The sequence below is a fragment of the Falco cherrug genome, chromosome 6 (genome assembly GCF_023634085.1).
Source record: "Falco cherrug isolate bFalChe1 chromosome 6, bFalChe1.pri, whole genome shotgun sequence".
Classification (NCBI taxonomy): Eukaryota; Metazoa; Chordata; class Aves; order Falconiformes; family Falconidae; genus Falco; species Falco cherrug.
This window is the reverse complement of record NC_073702.1, coordinates 59,095,131-59,117,268: the sequence shown is the minus strand read 5'-3', so window position 1 is coordinate 59,117,268 and position 22,138 is coordinate 59,095,131. Positions and strand designations below refer to the sequence as shown.

General features: G+C 37.2%; 1 protein-coding gene across 1 annotated transcript in view; it reads right to left on the bottom strand.

Moving 5' to 3' along the window:
* TRDN (triadin) overlaps nt 1–16,800 on the bottom strand; it is a 235,131-nt gene extending 218,331 nt beyond the window's left edge. The window contains exon 1 of the mRNA XM_055715002.1: nt 16,394–16,800. Within this exon, the coding sequence (XP_055570977.1) occupies nt 16,394–16,415 (22 nt within the window). The 5' untranslated portion in view covers nt 16,416–16,800. The remainder of the gene's footprint in view (nt 1–16,393) is intronic.
* Nucleotides 16,801–22,138: the final 5,338 nt, after the last annotated feature.

The following is a 22,138-nucleotide window of genomic DNA, read 5'->3' as shown; positions in this document are numbered from 1 at the left end:
GCTCATTTTCACACTATCACATTCTGCACAAACAAACCCAGAGGAGCTGCTCAACAACACAATGGATAGCCTACAGACTGGTATAGGGACTCTTGATTCTGTGATCAGGCCCCAAACTCTCCTCATCTGTTATCTAGGACTGGAGATTAACCTATACTTTAAAACTTCCTATCACACTTCAGATCTCTGCAGAATAGGTGGGTTAAAATAATAAAGATCTCAACTGACCACACAGATATGAGGTTCAGAGTGGCCTCTAATTTATCCTGGTGATAAATGCCAAGTGGTTACCTGGCTACATTATTTAGCTCCAGAAATTTAGTTCCAGAAAAGGGAGCCATTCTCCATAATAATTCCTAGAAATATCCGTCACTAGGCAGTGAGATATCCAGGTGGCATATAAAATAAAACTTGAAATTATGGGCAAGTTTGGATTAAAATCTATGCACAAGTAAGTACAGTTTTGTATCTCTCCACTACTACTTGTCTGAAGAAACTATGGAATTCAAATTCAGCTTTTGGAGGTCAGTTATGACTTTTTCTTCCAAAAATGAGTGCATGAAAAGCAGTACTTTGATGTGTGCACTTGAAAATTCTATTTATTTTATTTCCAAACCATAAGTGAAGTTCAATTTCTACATCAACTCTAACTTGAATGTCATGTAAGTTGTATGACAGCCATGAAAATATGCATGGAAGACAACAAGAAGTGCAAGGTTATTAAAGAAAATATTTTTTTGTGGGTATTATATTAGTGTTATTGTATGGGCAGGATATTTTCTTTGCTTAGTCTTTTCTGGTGTATAATAATGGTATTATAAATTTTTTGTAACTTACAGAAAAATAATTGGCAGAATTGTCAGCTGATGAATGTAGTTCAAGATTTTCCTTTCATACAAAAGATGCTAACTTGCTTTCCCACCTGACAAAGTAAATCCAAATGCCAAATGAATGTTTTTTTAAGTATATATGCCACAACATTCTGTATTACTGGTTTCCACATAAAGCCGTAATGACATAATTGTAAAAAAAAAAAAAAATTCACTAAGCACAAAATTGCTAACACTAGCACAGAACAAGTTCCTAATGTTGTAAATAATTTTTTCATTATTAATCATAAAAGTAAAAATGGCTTTTTACCTACCTCCTTGAAAATGTAAATATGTATCCATATAAAAGCTATAATACCCAAGAAGGATGTTTTTGGTATAGGATTCAGGCCTTAGAGAGGAAAAAAGAATTTTTATCCATGGTTTAATTGTTGAATGTCTCAGAGAACTGACATCTTAATCTTGAAAATGATGCATATGAAAGGTTTACTTGTAGGCTAACAGTTCTTTAAACTTATTCAGTGACAGATAAGATAAAAATCTCTGAATTCAAAGATATCTAAATGAGAAGATTATTTGTTTTTATTACCGATCTCTATATAGAGTATGTCTAAAATATCTCTTTATCCTACTTACATTAAACTTCTAAGCATATAACCCAAAACAGGAAGAATACATTAATGATAAACCTATGTATTTGTAATATACCTGAAATAAAAATAAGCTCTACTGAAACACATATATGTGGAAGTATTTTAACAATATAAGATTTCAAATTCTAGAAAACAAATTCAAACCACATGCTTGTGCAGAGCACAGAATGTTGCAAAATTGTCATTGATTTTAATTCACTCTGCATTTTTTCTAATCAGCACTAGCATAGAAATGGAACAAAACTGTTGAAACATCTCTGAGTTGCCCTTTCTATGACCCTTTCTGCCCTATGCATGGATGGGTCATCCATTTACTTACATTTTTGGAATGTGAATCTTTCTGAAGCTCATAGCCCTTCTCAGTTCCTTTGTCTGCATTAAAACAGACACTGAGGCAAGATAGCATTGCATCTTATTTGGTCATGGAAGACTAATTAACACCTAGGTAGACTTCAACAGAGGAGTCCTCAAATCTCGATGGTATATTTTGGAACAGAAGAAAACTTTTCCACTTTTTTAATGGCATAATCAGTCCAAAAAGCATTCGTAACATTGAAGTATGGTCTCAGTGCAGTTGAAAAGATTTTATTCTGAGTTTAAAAAAGCATCCATTTCAAGGTGGCCCCTCCATGTTTTTATTGCTAACTGGAACAGTGAGCGAGCTGCACCAGAGATAAATTTTTACCTCGTTGGAATAATAGTTTTCTTATTTCCTCCCATGTACTCTAAATCAAATGATCTTTAGCATCTGCTGTAAACAAGCACAAAGTCATTGCAAAACCATTCAGCTCTCATTCACAAGCTGTAACACCTCCACACATTCTCTGTAATAGCAGATCCATATAGTAGGAGCTCCAGTATTCCTAGCCCACAGTAACAGCAGGTGCTGCAAAGTTTCCACCCAGCCTGTGCCTTGCATGCATGGCAGACACTTGCAGGACTTCTATAATTTTCCTGGCATTTTGCCCCAACCTTAGTTCTTTTGTGCTTCACTCCCTGACTTTCATGGTGGTAGGAAAAGAGTAGAACAAAGTTGCATACCTATGCCTGAAGATCAACCTCAATGCCTGAAAATTATATTTATGCATATTAGTCCTGATTTCATCTCACACACTTTCATCCAACAGAAAAACCCTTTTGTTGCATATCAATGAAACAGAGACAGCAGCTGAAAAGACATTCTTCAACCTGGCATTTCTTCCCAAACTGCCTGTGTTGTGTTCACAAATCTTCTAGTGATGCTCAAACATGTCCATATAAACCTGATGTTTTCCTATTTACTAAACCTTCACATAGTCTCAGCTCACATTAAAAATGTTTCGTTCTGTTCTGGGTATTTTTATGGATCTTCAAATCTGGATCTATTTGTCCCTAGTCTTTTAACATCTATCTTCCCTCCAGCTCACACTCTGATGCAAAGCCATGCTATTTTCATTCAAAAGAAAGGAAGTGATGGAGCAACTAAGTGAAGAGCGAAGGCCGTACTGCAAGTCTAGCAGGAGACAGAGCTGAGCCCGTCTCCTGTTCTGACTTCTGGCTCATTGCTTCTCTACATTGTGTAATGTATCACAGGCTTCCTCTGAGTGTAGCTGTTTGTCTTATTTGCCCATCTTCTCAAGTCATTTATACACATTCAGGATGGGTATAAAGCTTCTTGAAATCTTTCCATCTTGGATTTTAGGAACACCAAAGCTACTGCTACTTTCTCATTTCAGAAAACTTTCAAGCAATCCTCAGAAGTTTCTTTAATATTAATACAGCCATCTAAACTCATAACTTTGTCAGTATAATGAAAAGAGAGATGTCCTCTGCAGATGTAGCAGCTGATAGTCCTTTCTAAATTTTTAAGAAAGCTTTTGAGAGCTACTTAGTTATTCTGTATATATCTTTGCAAGATTTTGCTGGCTGTTACATTCTGGTCAAAGGCCTATTCATCATCTAAACTTTCTTTATTAATTTCCTTTTCTATTATATCAATAGATTGCAGCTTCAGCTGTAATTAGATAAGTGCTAATAAATAAAAAACGCATACTTTCACATTTATTGAAAATGAACATTTACATTACAGTCAATATTTCAGCCTTACAACTTACATTGACTACATTCTTATGGTTGTGTAACTGATAATCTTTCACTCACTAACACAATTCATCCCCCAAAAGGTACAATACATTCAGAATGTTATTAAAGTATTATGCTGGAATGCAAGAATAGACACAAAATGCATCTAAAAAAATTGAATTACTAATAATATAATTCACAATATGAAATAGAAGTAGGCCATAAGACATTGTACTACACTTGATACAACTTTGCTTGGCTTTTTATTTTGGGTAGTGCTTTATTTAGACCTTAAGTCAGATGCCACATAGGAAATGGGAAAATAAACTGTATAGGATGATGTTCTTAAAGGTCTGTCTGCATACTGCACAACATCCCATTCACTCCTCAGTTCCTGTGCAGGCAGGAAACTTTTGACAGATAAGTGGAAAAAAGCTGAAGTGTCTTCAGGGTTCTTCCACCCCTGGGAATGGTGACAAAAGATTCTCACCACCTAACCAAATAAGACTTAAATAAGCCATCAGTCTTATTTACAGCGGAGCCTGATTCCAAGTTCAGATTAACAGTCCCTTCCTGCTCATCCTGGTGATCAGAGCAGGAGTGGTATTGTTAGCTTTCAAGGGACATTAATGAGATATGTGTTGTGAGAGAGCACTGTAATGTTTTCCTTGTCACCAAATGGGCAAGCGCAGGTTAGATTTTCTTCCCTCCATTTCCAGAAACACTCAGACCTGGTGGACTATAACCTGACAGAGTACCTTCGGTAGTCATCCCTCAGAGGGTGCTATTCCCTAGCAAAGCACTACACAAACAGATTTGGAAGACCAGTAAACATCAGGGGCTCATTAAAGTTAACATTCTGGTCATCAAGTGCTGAAAATGTTGATAACAAGTGTGCCTGTATAAGAAAGTATAAGAACTACTTGTTATGGACAAATAGTCAGGATTTGTATTATGTGCAGTAAGTTCTGTCCCAGCTGATACTTAACTCACATCACCTTTAGTCAGGAGCTACTTCTCTGGAGAAAGAAGTATAGATTAAAAAGACTTAGAGTGCTGAAGCACTTGCAGATTCCTATAGTGGAGATTAGAGCAGGTAACTTTTACACAGAAAAAATTCAGATGATACTATTGGAAGTGCACAAGCCATGAAAATGGTATTTGTACAAGAGATGCATGGAAAATTAATAGTCTGTGTGTTGGGAAGCTCACATTATTCATATCTATGTTGAAAAAAAATGTTCATGACATTCTGGTTGTAAAATCAATGAAGAATAAAATAATTTATGATTTCCTTATCTTCCCACATCATTGCCCTAGCATTTAAGCAAGTTGGAAACACAGAACAACTTCTGGTTTCTGCAACCAGGAGTAAATAAGCAATTTACTAACTGATAATAAAGAACTAAAAATATACGTCCTTTCACATAGAACATGTGCTGTTCTTTTTTCAGCTGATGAGACACTACTGTAGTTCTAGTTTTATTCAAAACCATTAAAAATATTCTCTCTAATCACTGTAGAGAAGAAAAGGTAATATTTCTCTATTTAATGTAGCAGAAAAGTTCGATCCTTCTAATTGAAAGAATGAAAGGCATAAAAGAAGAGGAAAGATTGAAAGCAAACATAACTTTTTGGCTGGTTGATTGGTTGGGTTTTTTTCATATTAGAGATTGATCTCCATGTTACATAGTGAAATACAGGCTATTCACCAGGTGTCTGAGAAAATAAGTAGTGCAACGTGGAAAGAAGATCTAGGAAATTTTCTAGGGAGATACTAATACAAGCCATTCTTTCACCATTCTTTTCTAAATTCTTAACGCAAGTACCTGATATTAATCTTAACCATTTGTTATGTCCTGTGTGCCTACATGACCAGGAATTCAGACTTTTGCATAATTTTTTACAGACATTCTACAGGACAAGGGGAAAGGTCTTACTTCCTGCTTATTCACATAGACAAAGAAAAACATGGAGAGATGGAATTGGTTGAAAATGAGATTGCTGGGTTAGAAAACAGGCACATAATAGCATTATGAGGTGTGGTTTGTTGCTAATTAAATACTCACACCTGGAAAACATCTGCCTCCTTCAGTGGGCTATAGTTGACACCAGAATTGCTCCAGTGCAACTGATGTACATCAGTTTTCAAGAAAAGATGCAATCCATATCTGTCTACCTGGACATTGTCAGGGAAAGAAGGAACATCTGGAAGTTAAAATTGTGTTCACATTTGAGAAATGCCAAGAAAATATAAACAGCTTAATGAAAGAATGAAGGGGAAAGTGGCTGAGTCTGCAGGTACAGGGAATCAATAGTTATAACTTGGTAGTGTTTGTAAATAAACATTATGTTGCATTCAACATCTCTTAGAGTGGTTCAGGGCCACAGAGAGAAAATGGGCATGGCTTAGTTGAAATTTTACATAATATTTGCAATATTTAAGGAAAGGTCACATTACAAAAGAAATCTTTAAGGCACCTATATTGCAGGGTCTGAAGCCTTATTGTTAACGCTCATTAAAGTGGAATGTTTCTTTAAAAGACCAATTTCTGCTATGGTGAAAAAGTATTTTGGAACATGAAGATTTCTGAGACTTAAGTACAAGAACTGAGAGGTACTATTGCTGCCTGTCCTACTTGGAGTAGCACTGATTTGAGGCAGCAGAATGAAGAATTTAGTAGATGGGATGATTAGGGGAAGGACCAAAGGTGGGGAAAAGGGAGGAATGCAGGTGGGTTGGAGAGGTGTGTGACTATGGGGAGCACTGCCTCAGCCACCCTCCCTGCACCTGGGGATGTGAAACCACTACAGCCACTGAGCACTGGGAGGAGAGGCATCCCACTGCCAATAGCTCTGGCGGGGGCAGTGAGGAAGCTTGTGGGTCCTGAAGCCTACCAGATCTGGCCATCTCTAGCAGAGTGGAGAGCAGTGATCTCTTTTCTTCTTGTTTGGGTTACTCGTGTAAAACAAACCTAGTGAAGAAGCAGAAGACTACACATGATTTATATACTGAAATAGCACAGGTAAGCACTAAAAATATTCTCAAGAATTTCACTGTTAACTTTTGGAGAGCTGCATAGTTTAATATTTACTTGACTAGAACATTAAAGCTTAAAATTATTACCAAGAGGACCTTATTCTCTAAAATATTAAGGAAATCAAAGAATCTTTACAAGTTGAAATTATTGTAAGATTCTAGTGTGGTGACCGTCTCGGTACATGAAGTGATTAGTCCAGTGCAGTCCTGACCTCTAGGCACCACCACAGTAAACAAACCAAAACAAAACAAAAAACCCAGAACCAGTGCCACTTTATTGTTCTGGCAGCCTCTGCAGATGCGGTATTATTTCTTGTTTTCTACGCTTAGCATGACACACTGAAGGGTGGATAGCAACCATTTTGTAATTTAGTCATTTGCATCTCTTTTGTGAAACTGCCTTTAGCACTTCACAGTGTGAAATGCATCAGCCTATACTGGGCAACAAATGAAATGATGGCAAATATATTCTTAAAAGAAACTTCCTGCTAATTATTTTTTAAGACAAAAACCTAACCCTCATCATTGTTTTGCCTGTATAGTTGAAATTATCTTAATTCATTAACTCAGGCAAAATTGCATGTTTCCCACCCACCCTGATGCACTGATATCTGCATGTGCACATTTAATTCACATTTAATTTTAATTGTGTGTGCTGAAGCCTCATCAACATCTGTAGCTAACCTTGCAAAGCAAAAAGGCTTTCCTCAAATTGCATTCTCACATATTTGTAGCTGTTTTCTCCATAATTTCCAAAGTTACTAAGTTCCCTTCTCTCCAGAATAACAGCCACCTAGTGAAGTTTCCCTGATGATCTTTCTTACATGACCTCTTTGTAAATCAGTAAAAGAAAATAACAAATCACTGAAAACCTTTGGCTCAATACCAACTTGCAGGCAAAATATAATAAAGTTGTATTACAAAACCTATGGATTTCTCACGTATGATAAATGAAGGGAATGGGCGAGGAGGTGAGTCTCTGGGCTGAGGGCCCTGCTGCACTTATTTCTGCAAGGGGAGGGAAGGCAGAGAGTAGGTTGGAAAAGAAGAATTTTGGCCTTTACCAATCTGGAAATTCATCATGTCATCTGGTTTACTAACAGCAGAGCACAGCATCACATTCTCCAGAGCCTTTCAGGTGGCTTTTATGTAATCAATACAAAATTACAATGTCTAGAACAAGAGATGCATTTTAGGATAAATGTATCTCCCATAGATTAATTCTGCTTGGGCAGCTGATAACAGGGCTATGCTTCCTGTGAAAAAAATGCTTGTATTTAGTTCTGAGTTGGCACGCCTCTTACTAAAGTGGTAACTTTATCAAATATATTTTCAAATTTAAAAAAAATGAAAAGACAAAAATAGCTTTTTGAGCCCTTCCTCTTTTGAAGGAGGAAAAACCTTGTATGCTTGGAATTACTCTCTACTACCAAAATAACATCTTTATCGACTTTACTGCTTGTGATACAAATTCAGAGCAGAATATGTGGTGGCTCTGCTTCAAGTGATAGAATGTAGTCAGCCATCTAGTAGCTGTCCCAGGCAGACAGGATCAACTTCTGTCATGGATCTTTTGCTATAACTGGTGTTATAAATATCTTCCTGGTAAAAAAAACCAACCCTAACCAAAATAACAGTAAATATTTAAAAGGGTGAGTTTAACTTTGGATATCTCCTTATGAAACGCTCACATTTTTTTAACCCTATCATGAGTGGTGATACAACAAAATCTGTAGGAAGAAGGGGGTTTGAAGCTTTCCCTTAAAATAAAGAAAAGCAATTGAGTTATACTAAATTCATGTTACACTTTAATTATTGGGATTGTAAAACTATGAAATATATGTAGCCTGAACTGTATCACATACATGTGATATTGCCTTTTTGGGATGTTAAATTGTATCCTGTAACATATATGCTCATGATTCAGTTGACTTTAGCAGGAGTTACACAGAAAGACCTGAAGCCAAAATTAAGGTTCTACCTGTTATAGGAGGAAAAGGTCAAAGCAAAATGAGGATCTTAACGTTTGAATGGATGTATTAAATTATGCCTCTAAAAACAGTCAAATAGTTACCAGAAAACTATATTTATGGTAATTGTGTCAATTGTGAATAACCTCTTAGCGAAGATTGAAACAAGATTTAGCCTTCCTGACATGCATAGAGAACCACAACTTAAATCTACATAATGGAATATAGGAAAAAAATTGAGTTAATTTACATACCAAAGGAGGCTACAAAGGATTAGACTCATTGTGCCTTTGACAATTTGACTCCAGGCAAAGGTACAGAGATACTTTTGAAGTTGTGAGAACATAAGCATGTACAGGGAGTAGCAGGTCTTTACTCATTACATATTTGTAAAGGATTTTTTAAAACTATTTTAGAAGATAGAAAGAGGAGACTTCTCCAGTGGAAAGTTTTTCTGTGCCTGGCATTTTATATTTTCCTTTCTTATGATAAATGCCTTTGCATAGTACCAAGCAGAACTTTTAGGCCAGAGACAAGCTCACACTGTGCTGTAGAACTAATTCTAAAAAAAGCCCAAATCAGCCACAAGACTCAAGTGAGGCTTATTCAGGAGTTAAAGCCACAGGTTTTTTTTCATTCTGATTTCTAAGGGCAAATCCAGCACTGACCACGGTTTTGAGCAACTGAATTGATTTGACTGAACATAGATAAGTTTTAGCATATGAGGGTGTTTGGGAAGAAAACCAAAAAGTCAGTATTTTCTACAACTTTTTTGTTTAGCCTCCTGTGCATCACATGATCTTTGTTAGCTCAGGTCTTTTCCTCAAAATCTAATGAGTCTGAAGAATAATGTAGCTGCTTACTGTGTGCTTTAGCATGTTCTGATTATGTTTTGCATTTATAGAAGGGACCAGCATTACACCTCCTGCATATTACCTGCAGTATTATCTATCAGATTTGGAAGAGAAAGGAAAAAGAGAAAGGTAAAAAAGAAAGCTATTACAGAGGAAAAAAAAGTATCGGAGGTTATGAAGAAAAGGACAGAACGTGGGACAGGACAAGATGCACTGGCAGTGTCGTCTGGTATCTCTGCTACCTATTGCTGTCACTACCTCCACCCTTAGTCAAATATTTGATAGCCAGGTACTTGCTTCTTAATTCCTGAAATAGACTTATTTACATAAATCAGCTGTGCTGTGTTTTATTGGGAAAAAAACTAGAAGCTAAATCTTCCTGGTCCCTTCTGACCACATATTGTTTAAACACATTTCCACTCAGGAATATAAAGTCTGAGTGGTCATGTTCCAATGCACCAGAGCAAGGTTTGTATAAAGACACAGGGCTAAGACTAAAATATGAAATAAAATAATCATAGTTTCCAATAAAAATGTTTAAAGCTGACAAGAGAACATGACAGTGGGATCATATGGATAAGAAGTATAGCTAGCTGTCCAGAGCTTCAAGTTAAGTCTTTACATGCAGTGACTTTAAAGTTCAGATCTGCTTATCTACTTTATGTTCCCTGTTACCAGTCTGATCTGCCAACGTTAAGCATTAAGGGTGCTAAGCCTGCATGTCTCTGTAAAGTTCTTTTTGACCATAACTTTGAACTGGTTCTAAATTGGTGTGAAAGCACTGCATAAAAAAACATTGTTACATTTAAAGCTACTGAAGACATTTCAATATTAATCTTTAATAATTCTCCTTTTTAAGCCCCACTCAAATGATGCTGCAGTGGGGGAAAGGCAGGGACTGTAATTGTTGATGTTTTTTGAATAACAAACTGAAGTTTTCTTTAAATACGTTTAAAAATACACCTTTTAAAAATTAAATACGAAATTATGAAAACCTGTGCTAAGGACTACATTTTTACATTACTATGTACTTCTACACTTCTATCTATAGAAATCACTTACATTTAAACATGAAGCTATGATCAAGTCACTACATTTGTGAAGAAAGGTGGAGAAATCACCAAGGTATTAGAAATCACTGGCTAGGCAGAGTTAAATTAAGCTAGCCCTTTTCTGAGAGTATAGTCTGTTTGCAGCTACAAAGAATATGTTCTTGATTTCAATTTTTTTTTTACTATTGGAACTCGATGAAATCTTATGCTATGTCAACAAGTAATTAGGATTTGTTTAAAAGAGGTAGAAAACATGTTTCCTTTCTCTAACCTTTGAAAAAACATTACATGAAAGAAAATGAGCTCTATCACTTATATATTCTTGTAGAATGCAGTGGCCAGAAACTAAATTACAAATAGTATTATATTTGTTTAATAAATGACTTAGATTACTTGTTCTATTTAAAATTGACTTTTCCTGTATATCCAGTACATATACAGTACACAAATAAACAATTTAAAAAATGCTGGGCTTGTACCATTTTAATTGAATTCCAATTTCCATCCTAATGAAGCTTGACATAAATCACACGTGAAAATGAAAACATTATTTAGTAAAAAAGAAATGCACCATTTACCATTCTCTATCATAAAAATACCAATGTAAAGACTAAGAATCTCAATAAATGGCTCCAGAACTATGGAATTGTTTAATAGATATTTAGATTATTTTCTAAGAGTAAAAGGCAGAGATTTAGTGAGAAAGGCTGTATTCAGTCACTATATTAGTAATCAGCCAACAGGAAGGCATATGCAAAAATTATTAAAGTTGCTGTTTGAAATCCAAATTTCTTTTTTTTCTATTTAAATCGTGATTAAAATTGGTGATGTAAAAGTTTTTATCAATCATTTTAATTTAAAGTAATCCACCCTCTACTAATTTAAATATGGTTTAAGCTGGTAAAATGAGCACAGTCCACTAGTTCAATCTGCTTAAACAGAGCAGAAGCCAGGGAATATTAGCAACAGAATGAAGAGAAAAGCTTCTCCACTTCTGTAAACAGTTGACCTGCCTCAAAACAGGCAAGTCTGGTTTCTCTGTCCTTAGTGTGCCCTGGACTGAAGCCAGACCTATATTATGAAACGTATTTTAAACCAAACCATTTTCTGCTTTCCAGAGCAGTAAAAGCAGCATGAATCCACCTCTTACTTGGTGTTCACATTGTAGGCAATGGGTAGAAGTACTCAAAATATTTATAGACCAGAATTTTTTCAAGGATGAGGTACCTGGAGGCGTAGATTGGGACTTTTGACTAAGTGGTTGCACAGATTTTCTTTTTAAATTGGGGTGATCAGTTCCCACTGATAACTTGAAAATGCTACCAGGCTTTTAAACATATTTCGCATTATATAAGTAACCTTAAAATATGTTCCAAACACTTATGCATACAAGGCTCTTTAAAAAAAAAAGTGAATAAGTGATCAGCCCTACAGTCCGGCTGTTTGCACACAAGAAAACATGAGTTAACTGCACACACACACTTTTAGCCTGTCTTGGGCTAGCAACACCGTGCATTAGCTTAAACATCTGGTTTAGCTGCAGAGCTAGCTGACTTTCTAGGGGGCTACACAGGGTGACAATATGTTACAGTTTCTCTGTAACAACTGAACATGCATAGATACTGTACCAGCTGTGAATAACTGTCCACAAATCCTTAAACCTAAAAAGTAAGCTAACAAATTTGGCCTCATGTTTGCTTGCCTCAATAGGCTATGGGAGAGCACCCAGCCTGCAGCCAGACTAACCAGCTCAGTTGTCCAGACCCAAAGACACAGCAGAATCTAAGCTTTAAGAAATTTCAGTGAGAATTTGGAGCTTCTTTTTCCCCCAAAGACTTACTATTTTACAGGCAGTCCTGGGTTTTCTGATTTTTTTTGTCTCTGAGTAATTAAACTGTTGACTTACCTGGTACTTTTGAACAAGAGCAGACTGATTCTTTCAAAAAATAATTGCCAAAATTGTTGTATTTCCCTTACTCTGCTGCAAAAGGTATACTATCTCCTTCCTCATCAACATCAGAAAGCAAAGACATCTTTTAATTTTGCACGTTTGCCAATTACAAATAAATTTTGTAGCAACCTCCTATCTCAATGCTTAAACAGCAGTCCGGCTGAGGGCTAGGAAACACCTCACACACCTTTAGCCATCACAATGAATCATCTAATCTAGTTTATTTATCATGGCCCCTTTTGCAGTCAGTACAACTAGCACCTCTAGCAGCAACTCATGAATTACCATGGGAAGTAGCTACGTCCCCCTTGCTGTAGTGTGATGTTGCTAAACTTTATGCCAACTGGAGACTGCTGTTAGCTTCTGGCCATCACTCTCGTGCAGTCGTCATGATTTTACCCTCTGGCTCTTGTCTGTTATTTCTCATACCTTATCAGTTTCATGTCTATTAATCTTCAAACATACAGATCTTGTTAAATCTGCCTTTTGAAATGGTTTACATCTTAAAACTTTTCGTAGTTATCAAATAGCCTGCGAAAAGGACTGAAATCCAGAAGCTAATTTTGATTTTGTCACTGACGAGCTGTGTGTGGCCTCAGGGCTAGCCTGTCTCCTTGCAGCCCGCCTCAAGACAGAGGGAACGTGTCGTTGCACAGCTCTCAGCAGCAAAATAAGGACCAAACTGCAACTCATTGTCACATTTCTGTTTGACTCCTGCTTATCTCTTGCTCCCCCGGGGAAACAAGTTGTGGCAGACAAACAGCTGGCATAGAATCCTTGACTTTCTCCTCTCCTCATGTCCCCGGATTAGATCAGTGCATAGTCTCCAGGGCACTGCAGCAGGCAGAGCTGGGTCTCTGTTCATTCTTCGCTACGTGGGAGGATAAAGTGCCAGGGGACAGCCATCAGCCTTGCACTGTGACCTGCAGTAGATTGGACTAGAAAGGACCAACTATAGGGCTGCTGCTGGAGCTATTGTGCACATACAGAATAAGCTGTACATTGGTAGAAGCCATTTCTCAGAGGTGCCAGGTGTTTTGTACTTGTATTTCAGCAGTGGCCTCTCTAACTACATCTGCCATTGATTCCAGTCCAATCCTCGTATTCATAAACACAGCAGAGTAGCATAGTTAGATAACAGTGGCTTTCCAGGCAAGCTCTTAAACAGATCACAGTAAAGTCCCTGGACATTACAGAATACGCAGTAACAGCTGAAATGTAATAACAACAACAACAATAGATCCTGAGAGTATTGCAAAGACAGAGTACCTAGTCTTTGTACTGAGATTTTTTTTTTTTATACATTCTTAAGTACTTCCACTATTTAACAGTATGTTTCTGTGATTGCAATTACATGTAATATGAGGATGCTGAAGATAATCCTTTGGAACCTTCTTCTAAATATTTGCCAGCAGGAGATCTAGGTTCTGCCAACTTTCTAAGGACATTTACAAATTGCTGTCTTTTTGTCTTCCCCTGGGTACACTTCACCAGTATTTCCACAACTAACAATTTGTACCTGTGGAAATGAACAGGCAGCGCATGTGCCTTGCAATGCAAGTAGACAAGCCAGTGTCATTGCTTGGTGGCTACATTTTTAAGCTGCTTAGTTTCATTGCCATTACTGTGATGTCAACCTGAAAGAGTACCCCATCGGTCCCAGGCACCTGTGTCTGGATTTGACATGGTATTGACATGGGTTGTCAGGAGAAGATACCTTGGAATATGTACAAACAGCATCACTCTGCCAGGGCTGGACAATCTCTACACACCAGCAGCCGTACTGGCTATGGCAGCATTGAAGCCAGCATCTCTGTTGTGCTGTGCTCCCTGACGTGCCACCATGGTACCACAAAAGGCAAGGAGTTTGACAGTCTAGTTGATGTGTGGCTGATAGTGTAAAACAGAGTTAAGAATACCTGCCACAAGGAGCAAGTACTTTAATTCTAATATAGTCATGAAGACCCCAGTAAATCATGGGCTGAGACGTAATACGAAACAAGCAAAAAAAAAAAAATCAAAAAGGAATTGTGTGTAGCAAGAGGCATTTTAATTGCTTTCTGTTTATCCGAAATATATGTTGCTGAAGTTTAGATCTGAACTTTCAGACTGCCTTGTGAGTGCCAGCAGTAGCCCAGAGGAAAACGAACTGCAGTGAGACATTAGCCCCAGGCTGAATTTTTAGTTTGCTGCCATAAGTAAAATTTCCATCTCATGGACCCAGAATTTAAAAATCAGCCAATCGACACGAGTCTATTCCAAATATAAAAAAACTAAACAAAACAAAACTGAACTACTTATATGGCTTATTTACCTGTCATGCTGAAGGTCAGCTTATTGTAGAGCTGATGGCCCTTATCACCTGAAGTCTATTGCTTTGCACAGAAAAAACACTGAAGAAAGGCACACAATATTACAGCTAAGGAACACTTGTAAAACCACTACAAAAGCTCTATAAAAACATTTTCAGATTTCTTGTTTTATTTGTATTTTATTTTAGGGACTTTTATTTTCTTTCTTTAATAAGCTAAATGTCTGAAAAGTCATTTCCAGACTGATTGAAAAGTCTTCTATTTTTGCTGTTAATTTTGAAGTAAAAATCTCGCTAATTTGGGAGATTTTTTTGTTTGGAGAACCTTGCAAGAGGTATTTCCATACTGCTCCTGTTACATTGATGGTATTAATGCATTCATTCTGGAAGACTAATATAATTTCACACACTTCCCTGGCAGCAGCTGCAAAATAACCAATGCTTCCAACATACCTGGTCAAGAATATCCAGATAAAGTAGTGCTAGCATTTGGGTTATGGCTGTCAGGCTGAGCCGCCTGGTTTGGCAGTATTTGCTGCCAGAAGCAAATTGTACATCCTTCCAATTCCTGATTAAAAATCATATACACATTGCCTCCTTGCTGTGGCTAATCAGGCATCAGGCAAGGATTGTACTATTTGACATAGTACTAACATCAGTCCTTTTGAAAACAATGGGCTCACTCTCTAATAATGCTTAACACAGATCCTCTTACAAATATTAACAATGAAAAATGGAAGATGCAAAGTACAACTGTCATACACTGAAACTCCACATAACCTTGATGTGTACATAAAAATATCTTTCAGAAGACTATTTAAAAACACTTTGTTTTGTAGTGTCCTTATTAAATTTGGATAAACAGTGGAGTGATCCACACTGGGGAAAAAAAAAAAGGTTAGAATGAAATTCAACTAAAATATTCAGTATTAAATTTAAGAAGGTTGTATTTTAAATATATCCCCTGTCTGACTGTGGTTGATAAAATATTGTTATGCATCTAAAATGTTATTTAAATATGAATGGTCAGGAAATATTAAAGTACATGAAATATTCATAGTTTAGAATATGTATTTATTGGTTAATACAATTGCCTTTCATTCTTGCAGGCCTGGCTATGGTGTACTTATTTCAGCACAACTTTCACTGACTCCTTTAGAAATTTACCTGAATAAGGATTGCAGAGTTGATAGCTTTTACCCTTCGGTAACTTTGTGTACGGGTCACAAATACTCTGTCCCCCTTATGGAAAAATCAGGGCCACCAAACTAAGCTATTCGGACTCTGGCAAACCTCCTATTATACGGCACAACCAAAGCTTTACCTGAGCAAAGGCTTGAGGCTAGAACCACCTGACATTCAAACGTTCCCCTTGTATCACTCTAATGGAGCTGCCTAAGGAGTGTCATTCTGCAAATGAAACTAATGCTATTTTTAGAGGTGTACAGAGATCTAGCTTCAGTAACTGGTAGAAACTCAGGCTACAGGAGTGAAAAAGAAAGAAAAAACAGGAAAGAAAAGTAGAAAGCAATCCAACAAACAGAGTTAATTGATCCTGGAGTGAAAGCATTATTTGCCGAAAGCAACAAATTATATTGACATGTTAGCTCAATTACACTGTCAAAGTACATATCATTTTTGGTTAATTATACTTGAAAATAGTTACCGTACCTTCTGCTGTGATCTCGGCCATGATGACGATGGTAAGAGATACTCTGTTATAAAGGTCAAGATCTACCGTGGCAGCTTAGATAATACTTTTAGGTTGCTGGCTCTTGCAGGAGCTGCAGAATGAGAAGGAGGGACGACCTCTGCTTTTTCTAATTCTGTTCCTTCTTCTTTTGCACCCCTCTGAACTTTCTGTTTCCTCTGAGACTCCTACCCTCCCAAAGCAACGTAAGACCTTCCAAAGAAAACACAAAGCTCAATCTAAAGTATCAGTCTCTAACAAAAATAGACATGCCTCACAGTGAATCTTCAGCGTGGTTTTTTTTAATATCCTAAGAACCACGCGTACTGCAAATAAAAAGTAATAAGGCCCAGTTCTAAACAGGACAGGGACACATGGAAAGGCAGCAAAAAGCAAAAGAACTGGGAAAGACCGCTTTAACGCTCCTGCAGCCTTGCTAGCATAATTGCAGTTCTTTGGGGGGTATGTCAGGAAACATGAAATATAGAGTTCAGAGTAACCTTATCCATCCCAGCTCAACTTTATTCTTAGCACACTTAGTGCTTAGCACATTCTTCCCGTCCTTATTTGGTTTGGGGAGGGTCCTAGGAAGCTTACCGCTGACTAAGGGGGAGGGTAAATTTAGGTGATTTTCTCCACTTTGATTCTTAGTCACAGTTCAGAGTCAATTAAGACACCACTTCAAACCTATGAAATCGATAACTTCTTCAGTTTAGATCTTTTGGGTACTCTTCTGACCTGCTGCGATTATCGCACACACCTGTGAAGTTAACCTAAGTATTAAAGATCATTGTTTAAAATTTCAATATTAATAGTTTATATAGTCTAAATGCATGAAGGTAATATACAGAAATATTAAGCAGATCAGATTTTTTTCTAGGGTCTGATTCATGAAAATAATTGAACAGCTCAAAAAGTCTGTGATTTTAAACAAGATTTTAGAAAACTGAAAACAAGTAGAGTTTTAAAACAATTTAGAGGAACACAGATATTAACAATTTAAATAAGAATAAGGATTTAAAAACCTGAGAAATCTTTTCATTGCATTGCCTGCAATTTCACAGCTGTGGAATTATGTATGGGGCAAGAGCCTGAAAATTAAATTAGCAAAAAAAGTACCCTTGAGCCAGCATACCTCTACATAAATGTCATCGTCACATGAAATCAGAAACCATCTTAAACAGTTCTTACTAGGAAACTTATAGTCAGCTCTTCCCCACTACACAGGCTGGCATTTGCACTTCTCAACTTCTCCCCAGGAGATACAAGCACCTGGCTCTGTGGCAAAGTGTATTGAAAGAAATCTATTTATCCAGTGCACAAGATGGAGAAGTGAAGGTTCAGTGAACAGTTTACAGTCACGGCCAGGATATTTCTCTTCCCTCTGCTCTAACACACTTCAAACCTGCCACGTGTCATGTAGCTGTTTGTAGCCAAAGCTTACAGTCAATGCTCCATCCCTTTTCTTCTTCAGCTCTACTGACCAAATCTTTTGCACTGTTTTGATCACCCGATGCTCAGTAGTCAATGCTCTTCTCATTCTCCTCCTAGCCCTCTATTTGCTCCTTTAGCCTGTCCTTCAGAAGATCCTCCTCACTAAGGCTGATGAAAAGATTTTAGACAAAACCCTATTCCTTAAAAAATACTCTTTCACAAATACTGAAATATTCTGTAGAATCACACTCACATCAACAAAACGGGTGCCCACAACAGCTCAGTAGTTAGTAAAGGGTGCTAGGCTGTGCGATACTAAGGCAAAGCCCTTGTCCTTCTGAATAACTTCTTTTCTGCTGGAGCAGTTCCATATTACATGAACAGTTAATTCTGGGTCATCTGTATTTTGACAGCTATGCTACTGCTGTTGCCTGAGATGTGAGAGGTACCATCTCAGCTGAATACCTGAAGCACAGAGCTAATCAATATTGCGAAGACAGGATTGCTTTCACTTGTATTACTATTCAAATTGAAATAAAATAGTAAAGGCTCAGTTTGGGTATATAAGAAGAGGGAACTGGGGAAAATATTCATATCTGAATTTTGTTCTAGTTTCATGTAGCAAGATAGTGAGATTGTGGACTATGCCCAGACATATCTGTTTATATAACTGTAAGTGTATGGCTGGCTGTCCCTCGCTGTTTCCATTTCAGTTCCTACCACCTGCCCTCTTGCCTCCATGCCTTACTTCATTTGCTGCTATTTATGCTCACCCTCATTTATGGGCTGATATTCTGAAATGAAAATATAAGAGTAGAGGAAGTGAGAGAATCCAGCTGGAAATCAATTTTTCACAACGTCAGCCCAAGTGGCCAGAAAGAGAACTGCTTGGTGGTCTCTGCATCCCTTATATATGGAAAACATTAATTCTGGGAAGCAGGCTAAAGCTGTCATATGCACAAATATCTTACAAGTATAACTCTAGGCAATTGTATTGGAAGTTACATAGTTGCTCCCTTTAAAGGGGGCAAAGTCAAGGGACCTGCTTGCCATATTTACTGGAGATAATCACAGCTTTTGTAAAAATACACAGCACTACTGTAAACCAAGTTCTGCCTCTGTGTATCTGCATGTACATATATTTTGAAAATCAAACATTACGATCTGAAAATTACACAGAATATCATATTTCTTCTTTAGGAGTCTAAGCAAGGGAAATTCTTAAAATTCTGTTTAGGGCTGGTTAGAAGTTTTGTTAAAATCTGAAGTTTAGTACCTGGCTCAAGTTTAGGAGTATCTTCTACAATAATCTGTAAAATTCACATTGTGCAGAAGGCCAGCACAAAATCTATATGCCTCTTCATCTGACAAAGTAAACATATAGTTCCTGACCTAGTTTATACATTGAACCTACCCCAGAATGCATTTTGGTGCGAGCCTTCTCTGTCTAACCTCATAGCAAATCTTTTGTAAAAAGTCCTTTCTCTCTCCTTGCTCATATTTCAAACAATAACAACACTGGAAAATGTAAAACTACTTTGGTCCTTACAAGTGGTATCCATGCTTGGACACGCACAGTTTCTCCTCATTTGATTCCCATCAGCTCTCAGGCACAATGTGAAAATTCTCTTGGCTGGAGTTAGCAATATTTACTCCCTTCCCACACACAGGGGCTACATGGTAAACGAACTGTCCCAGGATCAGATCTCACACTCAGTAGTGACAAAGGGAGTTGTAGCAGCAGGTTAAGTGTCCCCCCTCAGACCAGATTTCAATGATATACAAGTCTGTGTTAAATCAAGTGAAATTAAGGTTTTCTTTGCTCCATAGTTGCCTGGATAAGGATAAAGTAATCTTATGAAGAGGGGAGAAGGACATACTGTGTGCTGCTACAGCTGTCTGCATGTAACCATGTGCCTTGATCTTAGGTTATGTGTATTTCAGTGAGAGTCCTAACTGATGAATCAAAGAAAAGCAATTATTTGAACACTTTATTTTAGGAAAATGTCAATGGCCTACTATTTGACAAACTCTAATACAAACTCCTGCTTTTAGATGAAAAGTTGTGTTGTTCATATAATTGAAGTAAGAGTATACAAATACTTCATGAACTGATTTCTGGGTTGCATTGATGATATTATTAAAAAGGGAATAGGGAGAGAGAATAGATCACATTGAATCACTAGGTAATGAGAGGAGAGACTTTCATAATGATACAAGGAAACATTTGAGGAATTGAGTAAAACCATCAGTCAACAAGAAAATGCAGAACAATATTTGAGCCTGTCTGCTAACACATTACCAAGGAATTCTCAGAGTTCAGTCCTACAAAATCAAACTAAGCAAAAGAAAAGGGCTTTGTATCTCAGTGCATGCTCAGCAGCCAAGCAGGGTCAAGGAAAAGAAACTTAATCTTAACTCTGATATATCTGATGAATCCTGGGAGTATGTTGTTATCAGAAACAGCCAGTAATCAACTGATAAGAACTAAATATAGGATAGAAGTATAATGTTAGGGAGAGGGTGGATGGTACTGAACCCAGTGAATAGTAAAGACACACGCAGAAGCAAATACAAGATTAAAGTGATGTCTGTCACTGAGCTTTGATGTGCATATGAAGAAAAATACTAATATTTGTTTGAGGCATCAGCTTTTTTTTCTACTGAAACAGACATTTCCACTCCTTTTTTTTTTTTTTTTTTTGTCTGATTTTTGCTTAGGAATACTGTTACTTATAGATGAGATTCATTCAGTCCCAGTGGTAACACTCTGTGTTCTCCAGTATGACTAGGAGCACATATTCATATCTTGATGATCTTGAAGTCCTGATCAGCCAAAGATGTAGTTAAGACCTTCTATGGATCATTACACAACTCTAAAGCAAATGTTTTTTGTTTGTGAATGATATTTCAGGAATAACAGTTGCAAGATTTTGGAATCAACATCACCAAAGTAGGGACTTATTTTTGATATACCAAAGTACATCCAAAGAAGAGATCTAAGCTAGATCTAGGTATCGTATCTGACCTAGGTTAAATCATGGTATATGTTTAAACATTCTCATAAATCAGTCAGCATCATTTTTCACTTAAAGAGTTGCATACATAGTACCTTTAAACAATTTCTTCCTTAATATGTAGGAGACAGTTAGATGAACTCTGTAGTAGATCTGTCCTACATTTAATGCAAACAACTGTCAGACAGTCAAGAAGCCCTGTCCCTGCAGGCAGACTGGTCTGAATGCAAATCAGCCTCTGCCTGGGGACAGCTGACAAGCACATCAGGGTCACATCACCTTGGCACTCTGAGCTCATTATGGGGCATTTACTAGGTCAGGTTTTGCAAAATGAAACTGTTCCAAAGCTACCTGATAGAAACTCAGCAGGTACAGAAGAAAATATCTGTGATACTGAGTATTCCACTTCACCATAGACAATGCTCCTGATCAGACATCATACTGCAAAACCACTTGCGCAACCTCCGTCTGGCTGTGCAACTGAATAATGACCCATATCTAACATCCCAAAAGGTCCACTGATTATAAAACTACTTCCAGAAAACAATGATGTTACAAGATATCCTACCTGGTCCTCTTGCCAACAGACTGAGTAGATGGTTGGTGGAGAGAAATCAGGCTAAAGCAGGCCTCTTTTTTAGGAAAGCAGGTTTTTTTGAGTTCTTTGTTCTAACTGTACCAAAGTAGTACTATGAGCTAGGTTCAGGGAGGGCATCTTTTGCAGCATGTTAAGGCGTCCTGCATTTGCTTGAGCTTTAGCAGTTTGATATTATATGCTTTTTCTTTTCTTTGATCTACTTTATTCTTGCTGTTCTTAATGAGTATTGTTTTATTAGCACCCTTGTAACTTTAGTTTCACATCGGGGAAATGTCTCAGAAGCTGTCTCACAGATAAGACAGCCTCCATGATAAAGAAGGGATACCTCAAACTGAGCCTTTTTTAAGAAGCAATGAGGAAAAGTCCACTTTAATTGTCCTTTTCTTCAGGGCAAGCTGCATCCAAGGTTGATGGAGTACAGAACATAAAAAATAGCCAACCAATTATTAGTGATGGGGGTTGGCTCTGTCATAACATGAATTGTCCCCATCAGAAATATTGGTTGAGAACTGTTCTATTATCCTAATGAGCTTGGTGTGCTGGGTGGTCAAAACCATTCTTTCAAAGCAAGATGACTTCACTTCTGATAACTTTTTCCTTGACAACAGGAAATTATTTTTCAAAAATGACTGCTTTTTCAAAATTTTATTTTAAATCAAGTTTCTATGCTGAAAAAA